Source organism: Lepidothrix coronata, unplaced genomic scaffold (assembly GCF_001604755.1).
Source record: "Lepidothrix coronata isolate B3197 unplaced genomic scaffold, Lepidothrix_coronata-1.0 Scaffold24, whole genome shotgun sequence".
Lineage (NCBI taxonomy): Eukaryota > Metazoa > Chordata > Aves > Passeriformes > Pipridae > Lepidothrix > Lepidothrix coronata.
In genome coordinates this window covers 180309-197755 of record NW_016690204.1, presented here as the reverse complement: position 1 = coordinate 197755, position 17447 = coordinate 180309, and the positions used below count along the sequence as shown (strand labels likewise).

The 17447-nt window shown below is 45.1% G+C and overlaps 1 protein-coding gene across 37 annotated transcripts in view; it reads left to right on the top strand.

Annotated features, from left to right (window-relative positions):
- Positions 1–17447, top strand: part of MAPK8IP3 (mitogen-activated protein kinase 8 interacting protein 3) — a 71340-nt gene that overhangs the window by 10314 nt on the left and 43579 nt on the right. For 19 of the 37 annotated variants that reach the window (XM_017808871.1, XM_017808848.1, XM_017808874.1 and 16 more), the window contains exons 2-6: positions 10741–10861; positions 11624–11694; positions 12456–12547; positions 13701–13703; positions 14297–14317. In XM_017808871.1, the coding sequence (XP_017664360.1) occupies positions 10741–10861; positions 11624–11694; positions 12456–12547; positions 13701–13703; positions 14297–14317 (308 nt within the window). The remainder of the gene's footprint in view (positions 1–10740; positions 10862–11623; positions 11695–12455; positions 12548–13700; positions 13704–14296; positions 14318–17447) is intronic. The other 18 variants (XM_017808878.1, XM_017808885.1, XM_017808856.1 and 15 more) reach the window with 2 other exon arrangements.

Sequence of the window (17447 nt, the reverse complement as noted above, 5' to 3'; positions counted from 1 at the left end):
GTAAGTCCTGATTTAAAATAGGAAAATTTACTGATCTTTTAATGGTTGGATATTTTCAAAGTGTATGGCCCAGAGGCTTTTTCCCCTGTTTGGATTTGGGATTCTGTGCTAGAAAAAGGACAGCTCATTGGCAATGCATTTGCGAACAGCGTGTGTGGGAGGAGTGTACAATGTGATGTACCACACATTTAGAAGAACTTGGTCATGGAGAAGTACCTTCCCTTCCCCATGATGGGAAGAGGTTTCATTTCACCATTTAATTTCATTTTACCTCTTTCTTTCACCAATCAATGATAGCTTTGGAAAAGAACGCAAATATATGTTTTGGTTGAACTAAACCAGAAATCTCTATTTACTAGTGAAACTGGAGAATTTTACTTTGGAGGGGCTTCCCAGCACAGTGTTTTAGCAGCTCCAGGGGCATCACAGAATCATTTGGATTGGAAAAGACCTTCAAGATCCAAGTCCAGCCTTTGACCTATCACCCCCTTGTCACCTAGACCATGGCATTAAGTGCCTTGTCTAGTCAGTTCCTGAACATCTCCAGGGATGGTGACTCCACCATCTCCATGGGCTACTACACTGCTCCTGGGCAGGAGTTGGGGTTATCCATCAGGTGATGACTGTTGTCCTCATTCCTTCCTCAGTGACTGTGGCTTCACTGGGGAGCTGTTCCCCCCTTCTGGGGCCTTGCCCTCCCACCAGCCTGCTTCCCTTCTGTTGAAGTCTCCATGGCTGCTCTGCTGCTCACTTGCACGTGGTGGTTGGCAGATCTCTTGCTCACTTTGTTACAAACTTTTGAATCTGTAAAAAAATGTCTTAAACACCTCTCAGGATAGTTTTGTGGTTTAACGCAATTTTTCATCACAGCCACCTTTTGTAGCAGCATTAAATGCAACTGCAGCATCTTTGTAAATTCCCCTTGTTTGAACCACTGCCTATATTTCACTAGCCCCACCTTTGTGCCCCCATCCTGGTTGCTTCCCTTGCCATCCCTTCAGCTGGGTGGCTTTTGTGGTGGGTAGTCTGAGTTCAATCAAAATCACCACATAATTTACACCATAATGCCAGATGCAAAAATATGTACAAATATATTTTAGCCCTCACAGATGAAGACAGCTTACACTACCAGCTTGAGTAATTTTGACTTTCTTCCCTTTTACAATGTTTATTCCATTAATATTTGTTTCACTATCTGTTGTTATCAATGCTCTGTCTCTGAACATTTAAAACCAGTGCATCGGTGTCTTATCTCCCTGAGTGGAGGCTTGTGCAAAGCTGTGCAGGAGGCAGAAAACTTCAGTAGTGACTTCAATAGTGCAATATCGTACGTGAAAAAATATAGAAAATATTTAGGAAGAAATTAAGAACAGGGAGGGCAAAATTTGGACACTGATTGTTGGATACTCTGCACTTGCTGCATTTGGGGTATGATGATCTCTGTGATTAGAGGAAAAATTAGCATCTATGCTCTTGATATAAGGAAACTTATCTTAAACTAGTACTTACCAGGTAATTTTACTGGGAATGTCTCTGTCCAAGTGCCCAGCTTACATACTACAGCCTGCTGTGGAAGCAGTGTGTGAAGCAGGAGGTCACGCATGGTGATGATGCAAGGTCATGACGTGATGGGTGTCCAGCATCCACTCAACCTATTAACACTGAATGGTATAAACTATGTTTATACACACATATTAAGGTGATATTAGTATTAAAAATGTAGGTAGCTAGAGCAGGTATAGCTACACCACTGGGCACTGTCTTGGTTTGAGTTACTCCAGACTTGAGCCCTGTGGACTTCTTACTGCATGGTAATTTTTGCACCAAATCTGTAGGTGATTTGCCTCCAGCATTCTCAGGAACACCCACTCTTCCTTAAAAACTCAGGGCAATAGCACTGGAAGGGACTTCCTGAGTCAGCATGTCCAGTCCCCGGGTATTGCAGGCACTTGAGTTACATAATGTGTTTCATAAATATATCAAGCTTTGGCTTAAAACCATTAGTTGAATCTCCTGCCTCTACTTCTTCCTTCCTCTAAATTGCAATGGGGTTGTTTGTTGGGTTTTAATTCATGGCCTGGTTTCCCTGGCTTGTTCTTGTACTGGCACTGTCCTTTATGATTAGTGAGTTTTGCCCTATCAAATATTTATTTCTTTGTTGTGTTAATGGGAGCTGGTCCTGTTCTGTCTGGTCTCTGCTTGCTGTGTGTTGGAGCCAAGCTCTGTTCCCTTGCCAAAGAAGGCAGGTTTGCTGGACTGTGCCACGTGTCCTGCTAGTATGGAGGTACCCATGTGTCACCTGGCCAGCCTAGTCTTGTTTTACAGATTCCCTCATCCCCCTTTCCTTGAGTCACCCTTAGCCGTATCTGGTGCTTGGGCTGATCCTCTCTGAGAGGCAGGAGGAATAACAGGTGATTATTTTCCAGGGACATCTCGCCTATGTCTGAGCTATGAATGCTCTCTGTGGGTGTCCCAGTGTCACATGGCCTTTTTCAAAGTGCTGGTAATGAGGTTTATGTGAGGGCTGTCACCTTCCCTAGCACAGTCCAGTGCTGTTGGTATGACACGGAGTGGCGGAGGCGGCAGCATGTCCATCTCCTCCGTGCCCTCCTCAGCTGCAGTTGCGTCTGGCCCAGAGCACATCACTGTGGGACTGATTAACTGATGGTTCTGTCATCAGCTTCTTCTTCTCCACCCTCCTCCTCACAGCAGAACTGGCTATTCCCATGTGCATGCCCGTGCCCTCAAGTGCTGTTCAGCCCAGCATTGCTCTGGGTCTCCAGCATCATCCAGTTTTTCCCTACGATAGTTTGTTCTCTTTAGTGGCACCTCCCGGTCTAGTGTCATCTGCACGACTTCAGTCACACCTCCTTTCCATCAGGCCATTCTGATGGAAATAGGATCAAGGCTGTTCTCAGGGCCAACTGCTCCGCTGACCGGCCCGTCCCTTCTTTGTGCACCCCTTTCCTTCCCTGCATCTGCTGTCCCAGTTAACCTTGTCATCAGTCCCACTGGGAGATGGCAGCTTCTGGATGGGCAAACATGGTCTGGGGCAGAGCTGGAGCAGGGTCCAGGGTATGGGAGGGTCCCTCTGTCTCTCCTGAGTGTGCTGGAGGGCCAGGCCAACTTCATGGAGAGCATTGTAAGAGAGAAGTGATCCTTCTTTGGAGAAGGCTCAGATCCTTTGGAACAGGAATATGGGAGATTGTAATCTTTGCATACATTGACAAAAAAGACATTTAGTTCACAGAAGACACTGAAAGTCCCATCTATGACCGTCGAGTATTTAGCAGATAAGAGATGTCATTTTGACTTCCTGAAGTTAGCAGCAGGAACAGAAATCTTTTATCCCCAAGCTTTGCAGATATAAAGGAAATGTTACTTCACTAGAAGGTTGTATGCTTCTGTGGAGATTGGAATGTTTCTTCAGGAGTGCATTTATCTTTGAGGATAGCTTAGGATTCCAATACAGGACATAGAGCATCTTTCCATCATGAAGCTGTGTACTGTGAGTCCTTCTGGGCTAATGAATTCTAAAAACTAAGTTAAAAATACAGTTAAAATGACATTATAATATGTTCTCTTCTACAGTGTTTTGGCCATTCTGCTAATAAATGGCCTTGTTCACTGTCAGCTTTATTTGAGGGCAGAGACCTCAGGCAAGGACGGCTGGTAGTTATTTTCCCATATGAAATGCTTGTTTATGTGTGTCTTCATGTGATTTAAGGTTACATATCATAAGTGTTTTTATATCACAGCTGCCACAGCTGTGGTGGCATAATGGCCAAATACACCCAAAATGAGGAACCCCCAAAGAGCAGAACCAGAGACATTAGAGAACACACAGAGCAGAGCAAGGGACATTGGAGAGCACAGCTGGAATTTGCTGAGATTTATGATAAGTGCAGAGTAAGGTTTTGAACAAATATGAAATTTGAGTTGGTGAATCAATTACCTGTGAGTTTTAGTAAGTGTGGTCTAGTTGGGGTTCTAAATTGTTGGTTCTTCATGTCACAGCTGCAGTGACCTTCTGTTCAGCTTGTGGCCTCTTTGCCAGTGCAGTGTGGGAGGGTGAGAGTTTGACCTTTTGAGCTGTGTCCTGTAACACTAATGCTTGAGAGCCTCTTCTGTTTGCTGTAACTGAAATCCTTCGGAGATGGAGAAGATACAGTTTGTTACCAGAATTCACACTTACTGATGGTGTGTTTTCTTGTGGCAGCAGAATCAGGGGTTCGCTCTACAGGTGCCATGGCTACGATCTCTTGGAGCAGGGTCTGCTGCAGGCAAGGGCCTTCCAGGAGAAAGGTTGGCATTGCATGGGTCTGTAACCTCGAGGCACTGAGGAGCAAGATGAGTGATGATCAGGTAAAATGCAGGGAGCCTCTTTGTACCTGTATGTGCCACTGTTCTCAGGGAGCCAAAATGTTTCTGAAATTCATGTCATGTTAGGTACAGCAGGATGGAAATGTAGGTATGTTTTTTATTACTGTGGGGGGCTGATGACCATGTTTTCCTGTTTGTGTGAGGGTCCACTTCAGCTGTTGCGACCAGCGAGGGAGAGCAGCTTTAAATATTTGTAAAGTCAGTGTTTTCCCAAGGGACACACTAAATATGTATGTTCTACCTCTCTTCTTGATAGAAACTGGGAATGTTTTCATGCAATGAAGTCAAGGTAACATTGGTGTAAGGTAGACAACTCAATTTCTTAATCTTCTACTGCAGCTTTGCTAAATAAATGACTTTATATAAATGCCTATAAGGATAAAAAGCTGAACATACAATCACATAATAGTTTGGGTTGGAAGGGCCCTTAAAGCTCATCTCTTTCTAACACCCCTGCCGTGGGCAGGGCCACCTTCCACTAGACCAGGTGAATCCAAGCCCCATCCAAGGTGACCTTGGACATTTCCAGGGATGGGGCAGCCACAGTTTCTCTGGGCAACCTGTGCCAGGGCCTCACCACCCTCGCAGCCAACAATTCCTTCCTGATATCCATCTAACCCTGCCTTCTGGCAGTGGGAAGCCATTCCCCCTTGACCTCTCCCTCCAGGCCCTTGTCCAAAGTCCCTCTCCAGCTCTCTTGGAGCTCCTTTAGGCACTGGAAGGGGCTCTAAGGTCTCCCCAGAGCCTTCTCTTCTCCAGGTGAACACCCCCCACTCTCTCAGCCTGGCTCCAGAGCAGAGGGACTCCAGGCCACGGAGCATCTTCATGGCCTCCTCTGGAATCTCTCCAGCAGCTCCACGTCCTTGTGCTGAGGACCCCGTATCTGGAGACAGCTCTGCAGGTGGGGCCTCACCTGAGTGAAGGCGAGGAACAGAATTCACTCCCTCTCCCTGCTTCCCGTGCTGAGAGGAGGAAACCAGAGCTCAGCTTTCACCCACAGCCCTGCAAAGGCCTGAGGGTCGGGTCTGAGCTGAACCCCCGTGCTCCCTTCACTGTGCCCCCGCTGGACACACTGCCAGCCACCACAAATTAAGGCCACATAATGAGATTTCTGCATCTCTGTGCGTCTCTGCTTGATTCTTCACTGATGTGATGTGATGATTTCTGATGATATGGTACTATTTTTAGCCATTTTCTTCCTTCGCAGGAGGCAGGAAAGCAGAAAGCCAAGCAATCTGCGCTGTACCACTGCTCTTCAGAGGAATAGTCCTTCTTTAGCCTTAAGATGATTTTATGCTAGATATTTTCCCTGGAAAATGTAGTGTATTAGCCATTGTTGTTTGCCGTAATCCTGGGTTATTACAGACCAGTGACCCTGCTTGAAATCTGGGGATAGAGCCTAGCAGAAAAAAATGCATGTGACTTATTTTTATATATAGCTGTTTAACACTCCAGTTCTCTTAGATGACTGAGGTGATTAGCTGTTTCATTGTTCATATTCAGAAATTATTCTTTGAAATTAAGAGTAGAGGCTCTGGGAAAAAAAAAAAAGAGAAAAAATAGTAAAAGTATTAACACTGTGGTCAGCCTTGAGAACTCCTGCGAGTGGGGGCTGTTTCTGCTTCCAGTGCACCCACTGAAAGCAAAAAAAAGTACTTTTTCTTAACCATCAGTGGAATTCTCTGGTTCATTTTATTTCTGTTTTCTAAATGTATTTACTGCATCTCCATCCAGTTGGAGCTGGGAGCTGTGAATCCCTGAACTGAGAGTCTGAGCTGAGCTCCATGCAGTGAAACCATCAGGGAAAACCAGTTGCGGTACCTGGCCCTGGGAATGAGAAACCAATGAAATCAAGGGCAGCTGTGGCAGCAGGCTCAGCCTGGGATGCTTCACCAGCATCAGATTTTTTTCTTGCCTCTTGGCAGCACTAAAGTGAAAGAATGCAGTCAGCAAATTTGCAATGCAGTTTTAAAACTGGGCATTGAGATTGTGTCACAGTGCTTTGTGGATAGTGTATTTGGTTATTTTAAAATGTATTTTAAAAGACCATAAGGCTATGCTGTTTGATTGTTTCTTTGGGGTTTTTTTCCCCCTACTTGACTTCATACTGACAGAGAGCAGGCTTAGATTGAATATTGGGAAGAAATTCTTCCCTGTGAGGGTGGTGAGCCCCTGGTGCAGGTAGCCCAGAGAAGCTGTGGCTGTCCCATCCCTGAAGTGTCCAAGACCAGGTTGGATGGGGCTTGGAGCAACCTGGGCTAGTGGAAGGTGTTCCTACCCATGGCAGGGGGTGGAATGAGATGAGCTTTAAGGTTCCTTCCAACCCAAACCATTCTGTGATTCTATGCTCCTGTTAAATATATTTATGTTTATAATGAAGCAAGAGTGTATCTGCAGTGTCTACTTTCAGAAGTTATTGGAATTTTACTATTCTGAGGCCAGAAGTGTGGATTTGATTCCTGTGAATATTCTTTGCTGATTAGCAAGTGTGAGTAAGCACCTACGGAACTTCATATTTGTGCATCAAACATCTGTGCAGCATTTAGGTCAGGTTGTTGGGGCACAGACAGATGAAAACCACAATAAGCAAGAGTAAACCAGAGGGATTCTTTTTCTCTTTTGTCTGAGTTTAGTGCTTTTTGTACATATTACAGCTAGAAAATGTTCTAATGGGAAGGAGACTTCCAAATTAGTGTCCCCTCCGCCTGGTTATTTTTAGGAGGTTTAAAGGTTTGGGGTGATATCTGGATTCCTCTTCAAGTTCCTGAGAAATTCCCACAGCTTGATCAGGGCCAGGATTGTATCCCACCTCTGAAAGAAACAGAAAAAGTGAAATGCCTATGGGTGTTTATTTACAGAGTTGCATTCACTCAATAACATGTGCTTGGCAGTATGACCGCCTCTGGGAGCCTGGTTAATCAAAAAAAGTTAAAAAAAATTAAAACACTTTATTCAGTTTGTTTTCTCTGTTTCTCCTGCCCTGTAATGAATTTCCAGCACCATGGGAAGGTGAGGTTTGGTGCAGAGAGCCCCATATGGCAGGGGGTTTGCTGTGTGCTGGGGATACACCTGGTGGGTTGAGTTTGGGCAGGAGGGAGGCTGGAGCCAGCCTGGCTGCTCATCTGGGCCACCTGCAGCCCCGTGATGTGGGCCAGGAGCCACAGCTTGAGGCCTGTGACACAGCATCATGCAGAGCATGAAGCACTGCCTCTGCTGTCTGTCTCTGGAGGCTGCTGCTCGCAAGAGTAACTCACATGAACCTCAAGTGCCTGCTTTCCCCAAACTTCTGACGTTGCTTAGTTGTGCTTGTGGCTGTGCTCACCTCTGAGTAAAGTCAGTTCAATCTCTACTGCTTCTAGCAGCTAGGGTGGCCTTTCCCTGGATGCTGTATGGAATGTCTGCTGCAGGGAATAAAGCCTGCCTGGATGCCCTGGTGCCAAGAAGGATGAGCAGCAGTGACAGTGGTAGCTCTGTCAGGAACATCTTCCTCGGGGACAGCCCTGTCAGGAATCCTCTCCTTCTTATCCCACTGCTGTGGCTGGTAACTTCACTCTGCATTTGGGACTTTTCCAGCTCTCAGAGCTTGTGATGTGCAGGGAGAAGCTCAGGTGAGATGGGCCCTGATGGGGGAGCAGGTACAAGGTGCTGCAGAGCCCTCAGGCCCGTGCACGCAAATGCATTCGATTTCCTCAGCACCAAGCGGGCTGTCCTGCAGTGTTTTTGTCCAAAATGCTGCTCTGCCCTCCAAACACTTAGGGCAATATTAATTTTTAATGTCACTGTCTCTGTGTCTCTTTCTTTTCAAGTGTTTAATTGATTTCTAGTTTTATGTTTCTTTGATTACTTTTAGGTTGCAAAATAGACAGGTCTGAGGAAGAAGACTGAGCCACATTTGTAGAACACTTAATCTTTCAATCAGTTTTCTCTGAATTAAACCAAAACAGCAGTAGCAAATCCAGGAATCCTATTAAAGGTGACCTACATAATGGAATCCTAACCACTAGACCACCAGGGGTCCCCTTAAAAATGATGATACCTATATCCCAGCCACAGGCATACTTATTTATGTATGGCCAGTCTTCACGAGCGAAGATTTGGGAAAGGTCATTAACCCTTCGAGCCTGCGCAGTGGATTTTTTAGGTGAGACCCAGTGTGCGCTGAGCTGAGCCCACCCTTTAATCCTAAGGTTCATCTGCCGGGGCCGAGTGAGCTTGGACAGTGCCAGTGAAGTCCTCAGAACGAAGGTTTGTTTAGAGTGACCTTCTCTTAGATGGATGGCCTTACAGGGCTGACGAGCTCCATCTGCCCGGGGGAGTTTTTCCCACCCGGGCCGCAGTGATGAGAGTGCTGCATCCTAACCACTAGACCACCAGGGGTCCCAGCACTCTCACCGCTGCAGCCCGGGTTTGATTCCCGGTCAGGGTATTGGTATTGCTGGTATTTCTAGAAAATACTGTGCAAAACAACCATAACTGGGGAAAAAAACCAAACCCGTATTACAATAAATTTGGGGAGGAAGGAGAATAAAGTTAAAAGCCCGGTTAGAGATTAAAAGCATTGTGGAACACCAAGTGCAGGGAAATGAGACATGGCTAAAGTGTGTTTGATTGTTTCTATAAATACAGGTATGTAGGAATGCAAACTGAGTCACTGCTCCCAGGAATTTACTGAGCAGTTTTAAAAGTCTGCAGGAATAATAAATGATGTGGCTTTCAGTCATCCACAGGGAGAGGATCCAGTTCATAATGACGGCTCCAGCGTCCCTGCTAATAATTCCAGTAAAAGCAATAGGGAATATGCATGGGGTTTATCCTGAGAGTGCAGCCAGATACTCTGCAGATTCGTTCATGTGCAGAATTTAACAAAATAATCTTACTGTGCATTTAAATGTGTTTGTTTCCCTGGGAATCTTTGCCAAAAAGGATTCTCACCAGATTCTGTCTCTTTTGGAGTACAACAAGGCTTTACTTTTTTAAATTGAAATTTCCATGCCCTTCTGAGCAGCAATGTTTGTGGAGAGAACACTTCCCCCATGCAGAGGACAGAGGAGGGGAGAGAGGGATTTTCCTCCCCAGTATCCATGAATTTAACCAGCTGTTGAATCTGTTGGAGCTGGACCTAAGGAGGATATGGCAAATAGATGGAGAGGGAGAGAGGCAGGGCCAGGAGCAGAGCCTCGTGAGCTCCTTGCAGCCCCCAGTTACTTCCTGTGGGCACCTCTTGGTCCATAAACATCTTAAAGGTGGATTAAAGTCCTCTTGGCTTTACTTCCTGCTCCCTCTCGTCCTCAGCAGCTCTGGATCCAGGGCTGCCCCTGGCCTCAGCCGTGCTCCTGCCACTCAGCTGATGGGTTGGTGTTCTAATTACTGGACTGGTTGGTACAGATGATACTGTACTTCGGGCTTTTTTGAGTGGAACTATTCAGGAGTAATGTAACAAGACTCTAATTTCTGTTTTCTAAGGCCAGGCCAGGACTTGTTCTGTGGATGGTGGTATAGCTCTGGTGTCCTTGTATGCCTGGTGGTACCATGTTCAGGCTTGGTTTGCTGGGAAGAGGATGTGTGTGCATAGTAGAGCACATGTTCTCTGAGCCTTAGGCAATTTCCCACCAGTCTGTGTCAGGGGTGGTGCTAGAAGCAGCTCCATTTCTGAACCTAGAAGCGTGGATTATGTGTCAGGACTGTGTTGGTGTTTTGTGCGGAAAAACCGTGGTGACCATGTATCATACAAGAATCAGGCTAGTCCATGTATATGCAGAGATATGGAGATGCATTCACTTCCCAGGGACCCTTCTTAGTTTAAATATTTCATGAAAGCACCTGTGGCTCCAGCTCCTGTCAAGAGTTGCATAATACCTGTTGACTGCAGTAGAGCTGGATGGAATGTTCCATGTGTTTTACTCTGCTCTGGGTGCTGGTGCCTGTGGCAGGGAGTGACTAAAGCTCCCGGGTCAGAAGTGACAGTTTACAGAAAGAACACCCTGAAATGAGGTATTTTCCTGTTGTGTTTTCACTGTGAAATGAGTATATCTGTAAAATCATTCCTTCAGCCCAGTGTTCTGTGCAGGAAGACCAATGTTGCTGAAGATGATCGAGTTTACAGAACTCATGTTGGACCATAGTTTATATATTAATTATGCATTAAAGATAACAATACTTTCTCATACAAAATAGACTCTTTGGCTTGATAAAATGCTGTTGTGCTCATTACAGTACTTAAAAAGTCGTATTTCCTATTGTGTTATTTATATTCTCCCAGATTTCATTTTTTGTGGAGAAAGGAAAAGTCATGTAGGGCAAACCCATTTTACATGTAATCCTCATCTGTGCCTCCTTATCTGCTTTTTCCCTGTGCAGAAGTTCATAGAGTTTGAAGATGCTCTGGAACAGGAGAAGAAAGAACTACAAATCCAAGTGGAACACCTTGAATTTCAGACTCGACAGTTGGAACTGAAGACCAAAAACTATGCAGACCAGAGTAAGCAAAGGTGTACACCAGACAACATTGTACACATTGCCTTCCACACACATACAGTGCTACTTTAAAAATAATTTTCATACTTTTTCTTTGGTTTAATGTAATTTACACAAAGCCTGAAATGTCTGGTTATCCCTTACTTCTGAGCCTTCTAAAGGATGGGATGTATCCACACTAATTCAGTCGAGACTGCATTGCTTTTCTTTTGTGGGGCAGGCTCAGTCTCTCCAGGTGCAAGATTTGGGCCTTTGGAACCTGTTTTCCAGTTTCTCCTTTTCTCTGAATAGAATCTTTCATTTTTTTCCTCTTATAAAACCCATCACAATTATTTGCTTGTTTACTTGTTTATTTTTACAAATACTTCCTTAACATGTGCAGCTATGGTTTGTTGACTGGAGTTCCCCTCAGAATTCCTTGGTGTCTTGTCCAGTCCTCGTGCTCCTTTAGTAGCCAGAAGTGCCAGTCCCAGAGGACAATTTAAATTGTTGTCAAACTAAGACGCTTACAGGGCACCAGGCTACTGCTGAAAAACTGTGGTTTTATTGCACTTACTGCAAAAAATTGCTGGTGTTGGGAATGTGCAGGTACCCAGGAGCTGAGTTTGTGATGAACACCAGGTGCCACAGCGTGCATTATTCTGTTTCTGTTTGTTTTATTCAGTAGGTATAAACTAATTTCTAACAAAATAGTCTTTGTTTAACAAATAGTTTATTTTGAGAGCCTGGTGTGTGTTAGCTGATGGTTGGGATTCTCTCTTGGCAGTTTCTCGACTGGAGGAACGTGAATCAGAAATGAAGAAGGAGTACAATGCTCTGCATCAGCGTCACACAGAGGTAGAGTGTCACCTCGTTATTTCTGAATAAATAAACTCTTTGTCTATACCTAAAGCCATGTCAGAGAATTCAGTTTTACAATCCTAGTGATGACTAGAGCTTCTGAACTTTGGGAACATCAGAAGTACCTGACTGGAGGTTGTAAAGTGGATGAAGCCAGGCTCTGCTCAGTGGTGCCCCGTGGCAAGACTGGAGACAACTGGCACAAACCAAGACACACAAAGCTCATTCTGAACACGAGGAAAAAATATTTTACTGTGAGGCCAATGAGTACTGGCACAGGTTGTCCAGAGATGTGTTGGAGTCTCCATCCTTGGAGATATTCACAAGCACCTGGATGCAGTCCTGGCAGCCTGCTCAGGGTGGCCCTTTTTGAGCAGGGGGTTGGACCTGATGGACCCCAGGAAGTTTCTCAGCCTCAGCTGTTCTGTGATGCTGTGCACAGTGCCGCACTACCACATCTCCCACTGCCAGTGAGCCTCCAGGAGATGCTTTATGTTGGTTTTGGATATGCTCTTTCACAGATCTTCTGTTATGAGATTCAGCTGAAGTAATTTCCCCCACAATTTCTGTCAGATTTTCTATCAGATTATTCTTATATCATCGCTTGTATCATCAGCTTAGAAGACAACAGGAAAGACAAGGAAATATGCAAAAAACCCCAGGAAATTGGAAATGAGTGCTGTAGAAAATTAAACAAAAGCAGAAAACGAGTCTTTCCTTCTCCTCTGTTTGCCTCATGCATTTTTCTCCCCTCACAGATGATCCAGACCTACGTGGAACACATTGAGCGATCCAAGATGCAGCAAGTTGTGGGAAATAACCAAACTGAGGGCAGTGTCCCTGGGAGAAGGTAGGGCCACGACCTCTTCATGTAACGTGTGTCACCTGGGAACTTACACACTGAGTGTGTGTGTTTGAGAGAGAAACCAGAGCAGGACCTTTCCCTGGGGATGTGGTAGCAGAAGCTCTTTTTAATGGGTTCTGGGTGAGTTGTGGGTACTTTTTTTAAGGCTTGATGACGAGGAGCTTTGTGCATTGTGTTACGAAACTGAGGCTTTATGATGCCGCTGTTGATGGGGCCCCTGGAAAACACGTTTGTATTCTCAAGTAGCATGTAAAGGTTTATCTATAGAATGGATGGAGGTGTGAAGTGTTTGTGTGTGTGTCTTTGTATGTGGGACAGCCATCAAAACTGTAGCAATTAAATGCATTAGCCATTATAGGATTTTTTTCCCCCTTGTTCCTTCAGGCGAAGCTTTCTGTCAGTCATGCAATAAACCTACTTATGTCCAAGAAATTGATTTTCCTCCCTCCCTGCAGTGTTTGGGTTTTGACTAGAATTGGATTGTCTAAAATATAGGAATCAATTGAGAAAAAAAACCCAACTGGATGGCTGCTTTCCTAGACAGAAGAGACATGCATGAGGGGTGTAGAGAGCTAGACAGGACATGGTGTAAAAAGAACCAGGAGTTTGTAGGTGTTCATCTGTTCATAAAATCTCCCTTATCAGACCATTTTTCTTCCTTCTCTTCTCCCTCTCGCAGTCTGGAAGTCCACACTTAGCTCCCAGAACATGGTCTGATCCTAGTATTACAGCTGGAATGGGATAAGCATGTTAGGCTTGTTTCCCTCCCCACTTAACCTTCTGGAAATAAGAATATCTGTGGAAGTGCTTATACAGTAAAATCTAAAAGTACCACAGACAAAGACAAACTTAGGACCTCCTCTTTTAAAGGGTGGGTCCTATGTGCTCCCACCAGCTTGAATCATAGAGTCATAGAATATCCTGACGTGGAAGAGAACCACAAGGATCTTCGAACCATTTTTAATGAGCTTTTTCTTCCCTGACTTTCAAATAAGCTGATATTAATTGTAGCTTTTTATATTATCATTCCATGAAAGAGCTGCACAGTGAAAAGTTACTGGTTGTATCTACAAGACTACCATTCTTTGGGGTGAAGGGCAAAATTTTCATCAAGAATTGCCTCTTCATATTAGAGAAGTCAGTCTTTTACTCTTTTAAGTGTGGCATATTGCTAGTGTCCTTGGAGAGAAACACTGTATGTCTGTGAAAAGCCTCCAGTGGGGCTGTGAACTGAGTCTGTAGGAACTACAAGTGGGAAATGGGAGTTTGTCCTTTATTTCCAGCTTTGCGCCGTTTGCGTGCGTGCATGCGTGCTGCGGGTGTAGCTCTGTATTTGTTGCGCTTGTGCACAAGCACCTGTGACGGGTGTGTTTCAGTGTCACTGCACAGCTGGAGGGGGGAACACCAGTGATTGTGGATTTTGGTGCACTGGGTGGGGGAACAGGCATAATTTCTCATGGCCTCTGATGCAAATCTGAATGAATTTATTTAAAATAAATGGGACTGGGGAGAACTTTGTGCATCAGCTTTTGGGGGGGTGGTATGTATCGATGGGCATCTGGGAGGAGTAATGAGTCTGGTGCCCACTTCCATGTGGTGTGGGTTGCAGTGCATGTGTACCCTGTGTCTGTGGTAGGATGCGTGTTCGCATGACATTTGCTCTCTAATGGTTGTTCTTTTTGTCTCGCTTTTTGTGGGATTGCTGCTGTTTGACTGTTATGTTTGTCACTGCAGTCGTCAGTCCTGGAGGAAAAGGTAAATCCTATTGCTGTACCTGAATTTCATTAATCCGAGTGTTGGAGGTTGCTGTGGAGTGGTGACAGTGTGATGCTTGGAATGTACTGTACTGATGTGTTTGCTCTCTGTGTATACTGGCCCCTGTGCTGGACTTGCTGGTTCAGGGGAGGTGGAGGGAGCCACAGAGCTGGGATAACACAGCAGGCAGAACCTTGTGTATGCAAGTGCAGAAGACACATAAGTTCAGTCCCAAAACAGGATCAGATGTCTGGGATGGGACATTTGCACTTCACATCTCAGAATATTTTAAATTCATAGACTCATAGAATCTCACCAACTCCTGAGTTGGAAGGGACCCACAAGGATCATCAAATCCAACTCTTTGCCCTGCACAGGACACCCCAACAATCCCACCATGTGCCTAAGAGCATTATCCAAATGCTGCTTGAGCTGTCAGGCTTGGGGCCATGCCCACTGCCCTGAGGAGCCTGTTCAGTGCCCAGCCACCCTCTGGGGGAAGAACCTATTCCTAATATCCAGCCAACCCTCCCCTGACACAGCTTCATGCCATTCCCTTGGGTCCCAAGAAATTTTTTCTCTCTTATTTTACTCTAGAGAACAAGACATGCCTGTTTTCTGAGCGGGGCAGAACAAGTATGTCAGTAGCAGTACCTCTTCAAAGGCACCTCTGGCTGTGTGCTGGGCAGGGAGTGCTGTGCCTGAAGCCTCCAAAGAGAGCAGTTCTCCTCTTTGAATGCTGGCAAACAAACTGTAGTTTTGTTATGTTTTGTAAACTTTAGGATGTTACTTGTAGAACATCCTGACCCCAGGTTTTGGCTACTGCAAAATGTAGAGTGTGCTGTTCACCTTGTAATTCAAGGTGGAACTAACCAAGTGTTAAGACTCCCTCAGTACTGGAAAGAATTGGGTGTATGAAGTCTACTACAGCACTTAAAGTTTAGATCAGCCCTTAGAATACTTTAAATTTCTTTGAAGCCTGGTAGCCAACCCCAGGACTGCAAAACTGGAGTTAGCTCTGCTGTGGTGTTTGCTCTTTCTCCTTTCTTGGGAGGTTTAGAAGAGGCTGAAAGGTGTTTCCAAAGAAACTCAGCAAGGAAATTTCTTATCAGTCTGTGTTAAAATCTATTCCTGAAGAACCTACAGCTTCTGATGCTATGGAAACTCTGTAGTTCTGTCTCTTTAGCAAGGACTGTGAAGTCCACGTTTCCTGTTCGTTCAGTGGCTCCTCTATCTTCTTGTGTGATAAATATGTGTGTGTTTGCATGTGAACATAGAAATGAGCTGCGGGTTCCCAGCAGAAATCTGACAGTGATTACCTAAAGAGAAATGTAATGGCTCTTTCAGCACGCCTTTGGGACAGCTTTTATGTCTCAGTGCTGCCAGTGAGTTATGTCAGGCCATTCCAGCATAGTCACTCTAGCTGCACCACTGGTTTGTCAAGGACTGTTCTGCAGTTACAGAAAACTTTCTCCTGCTCCATATACCTGTGAGGCATGACTCCCTTAACACTATCATTCTACTCTGAAGAAGAGGAAAGGTATGAAACTAACGATTAAAGCAGCTCAAAAAAAGGCCTAATTTTTTTCCTCCTTGAGAAAGAGAGATTTTTTTGTAGTAGACTTTTAGGGACCCTCAAGTTATTTATTTAACTGTAAAACTAGGAATTTACTGTCTTTGTGGCATAAAGTTCTAATTTCTAGGTTTGAATCCCTTTATAATCCCTTACGCATAACTGACTCTACTTTCTATGGTGCTTGGATCAGTCCCAGGGGTAAAGATTTCCTATAAGGGGAGGCCTTTGCTTGGTATGTTATTGAGAAACTTGAAATCCACCTGTTAGAAACTTTATCATTCGAGCTGGAATGATAGCAGTGGGATATAAGAAGACAGGCAGAGGTAAATGTCCTTTGGCATCATGACCTGGTAGGAGCACAGGTGTATTTGTCAGATTACAGTCCTAAATAGGGATTTAGACAAACAGCAGTGGAATGTTTTCACTAAACCTTCAGGGATTGCTAATATTTAAAAGGCACAAGCATCAAGATGCCTTTTGAGTGGAAAGGAAAGGCTACAAGAAAACTGACAATGCTTATCACATAGAAGTCTAGGTTTGAATCTGTGGAAAGATCATAGACTCATAGAATCATTAAAGTTGGAAAAGACCTCCAAGATCATCAAGTCCAACCTTCACCTAAATGCCCTCATGCCCACTAAACCATATTGCTGAGTGCCACATCCACACGCCTTTTGAGTGCTTCCAGGGATGGTGACTCCACTACTGCCCTGGGCAACCATTTCAATGCTTATCTACTCTTCCTCAATATCCAACCCGAACCTCCCCTCGCGGAACTTGAGGCCATTTCCTCCTGTCCTGTTACTTGGGAGAAGGTTAATGATGATGTGTCACTGATCGGTGTTCCTCAAAAATCCAGTTGCATGCTTCTTTCTAAGAGAGTTTGTGTATGAAACTTTCACGTATCAGTCTGGTATCTTCAGGAGAGGATTTTAATGCAGATTCTTAGGAAAAATGCATCCCAAAGCTGCTTGCTGGGCCACACTGGAAACACCTTTCTGCCCCTTTTTGCCTATCCAGGATAGGCCACAGGAGATATTTTTTCCTATCCAAGATAGGCACTGGCACAGCGACACGGCATGCTGTGGTGACTGGGCAGTGCCGGGAGTGGGAAGGTTGGGCAAACATTGTCTCCTCTGCTGGACACTCCACCTTCATTCTTCCTAAAGGAGCTGGCTGGTGTACCATCCCCTGTGTTAGTGTGTTTGCTGTGTCCCAGGAGCCATGGGTCCTGTGACAGTTGTTTGCCATGATCATAGGTGAGGTGGCTGTGCTGGTTTCCCAGCCTGGGCATCACACCTGTGCTGATGGCCATTACAGAAAGCTGGGGAGGGGATCTGCTGTTCCTAACAGAGGGGTACAGAAGGGCGGTTTCATCACACCCCCCACAAATAAGTGGAAGCCCCGTGCAGGAGTAGATGAAGTACCATCACTGAGCCCCAGTGTGGGTGCACATCACACAGAGAATCAGCTTAGTTCAGCTCTGCAGGGACACTGGAGTCAACTAGAGATACTCCCAGAGTGGAGGTGTGCTCTGTCCCTGCAGACCTGCTT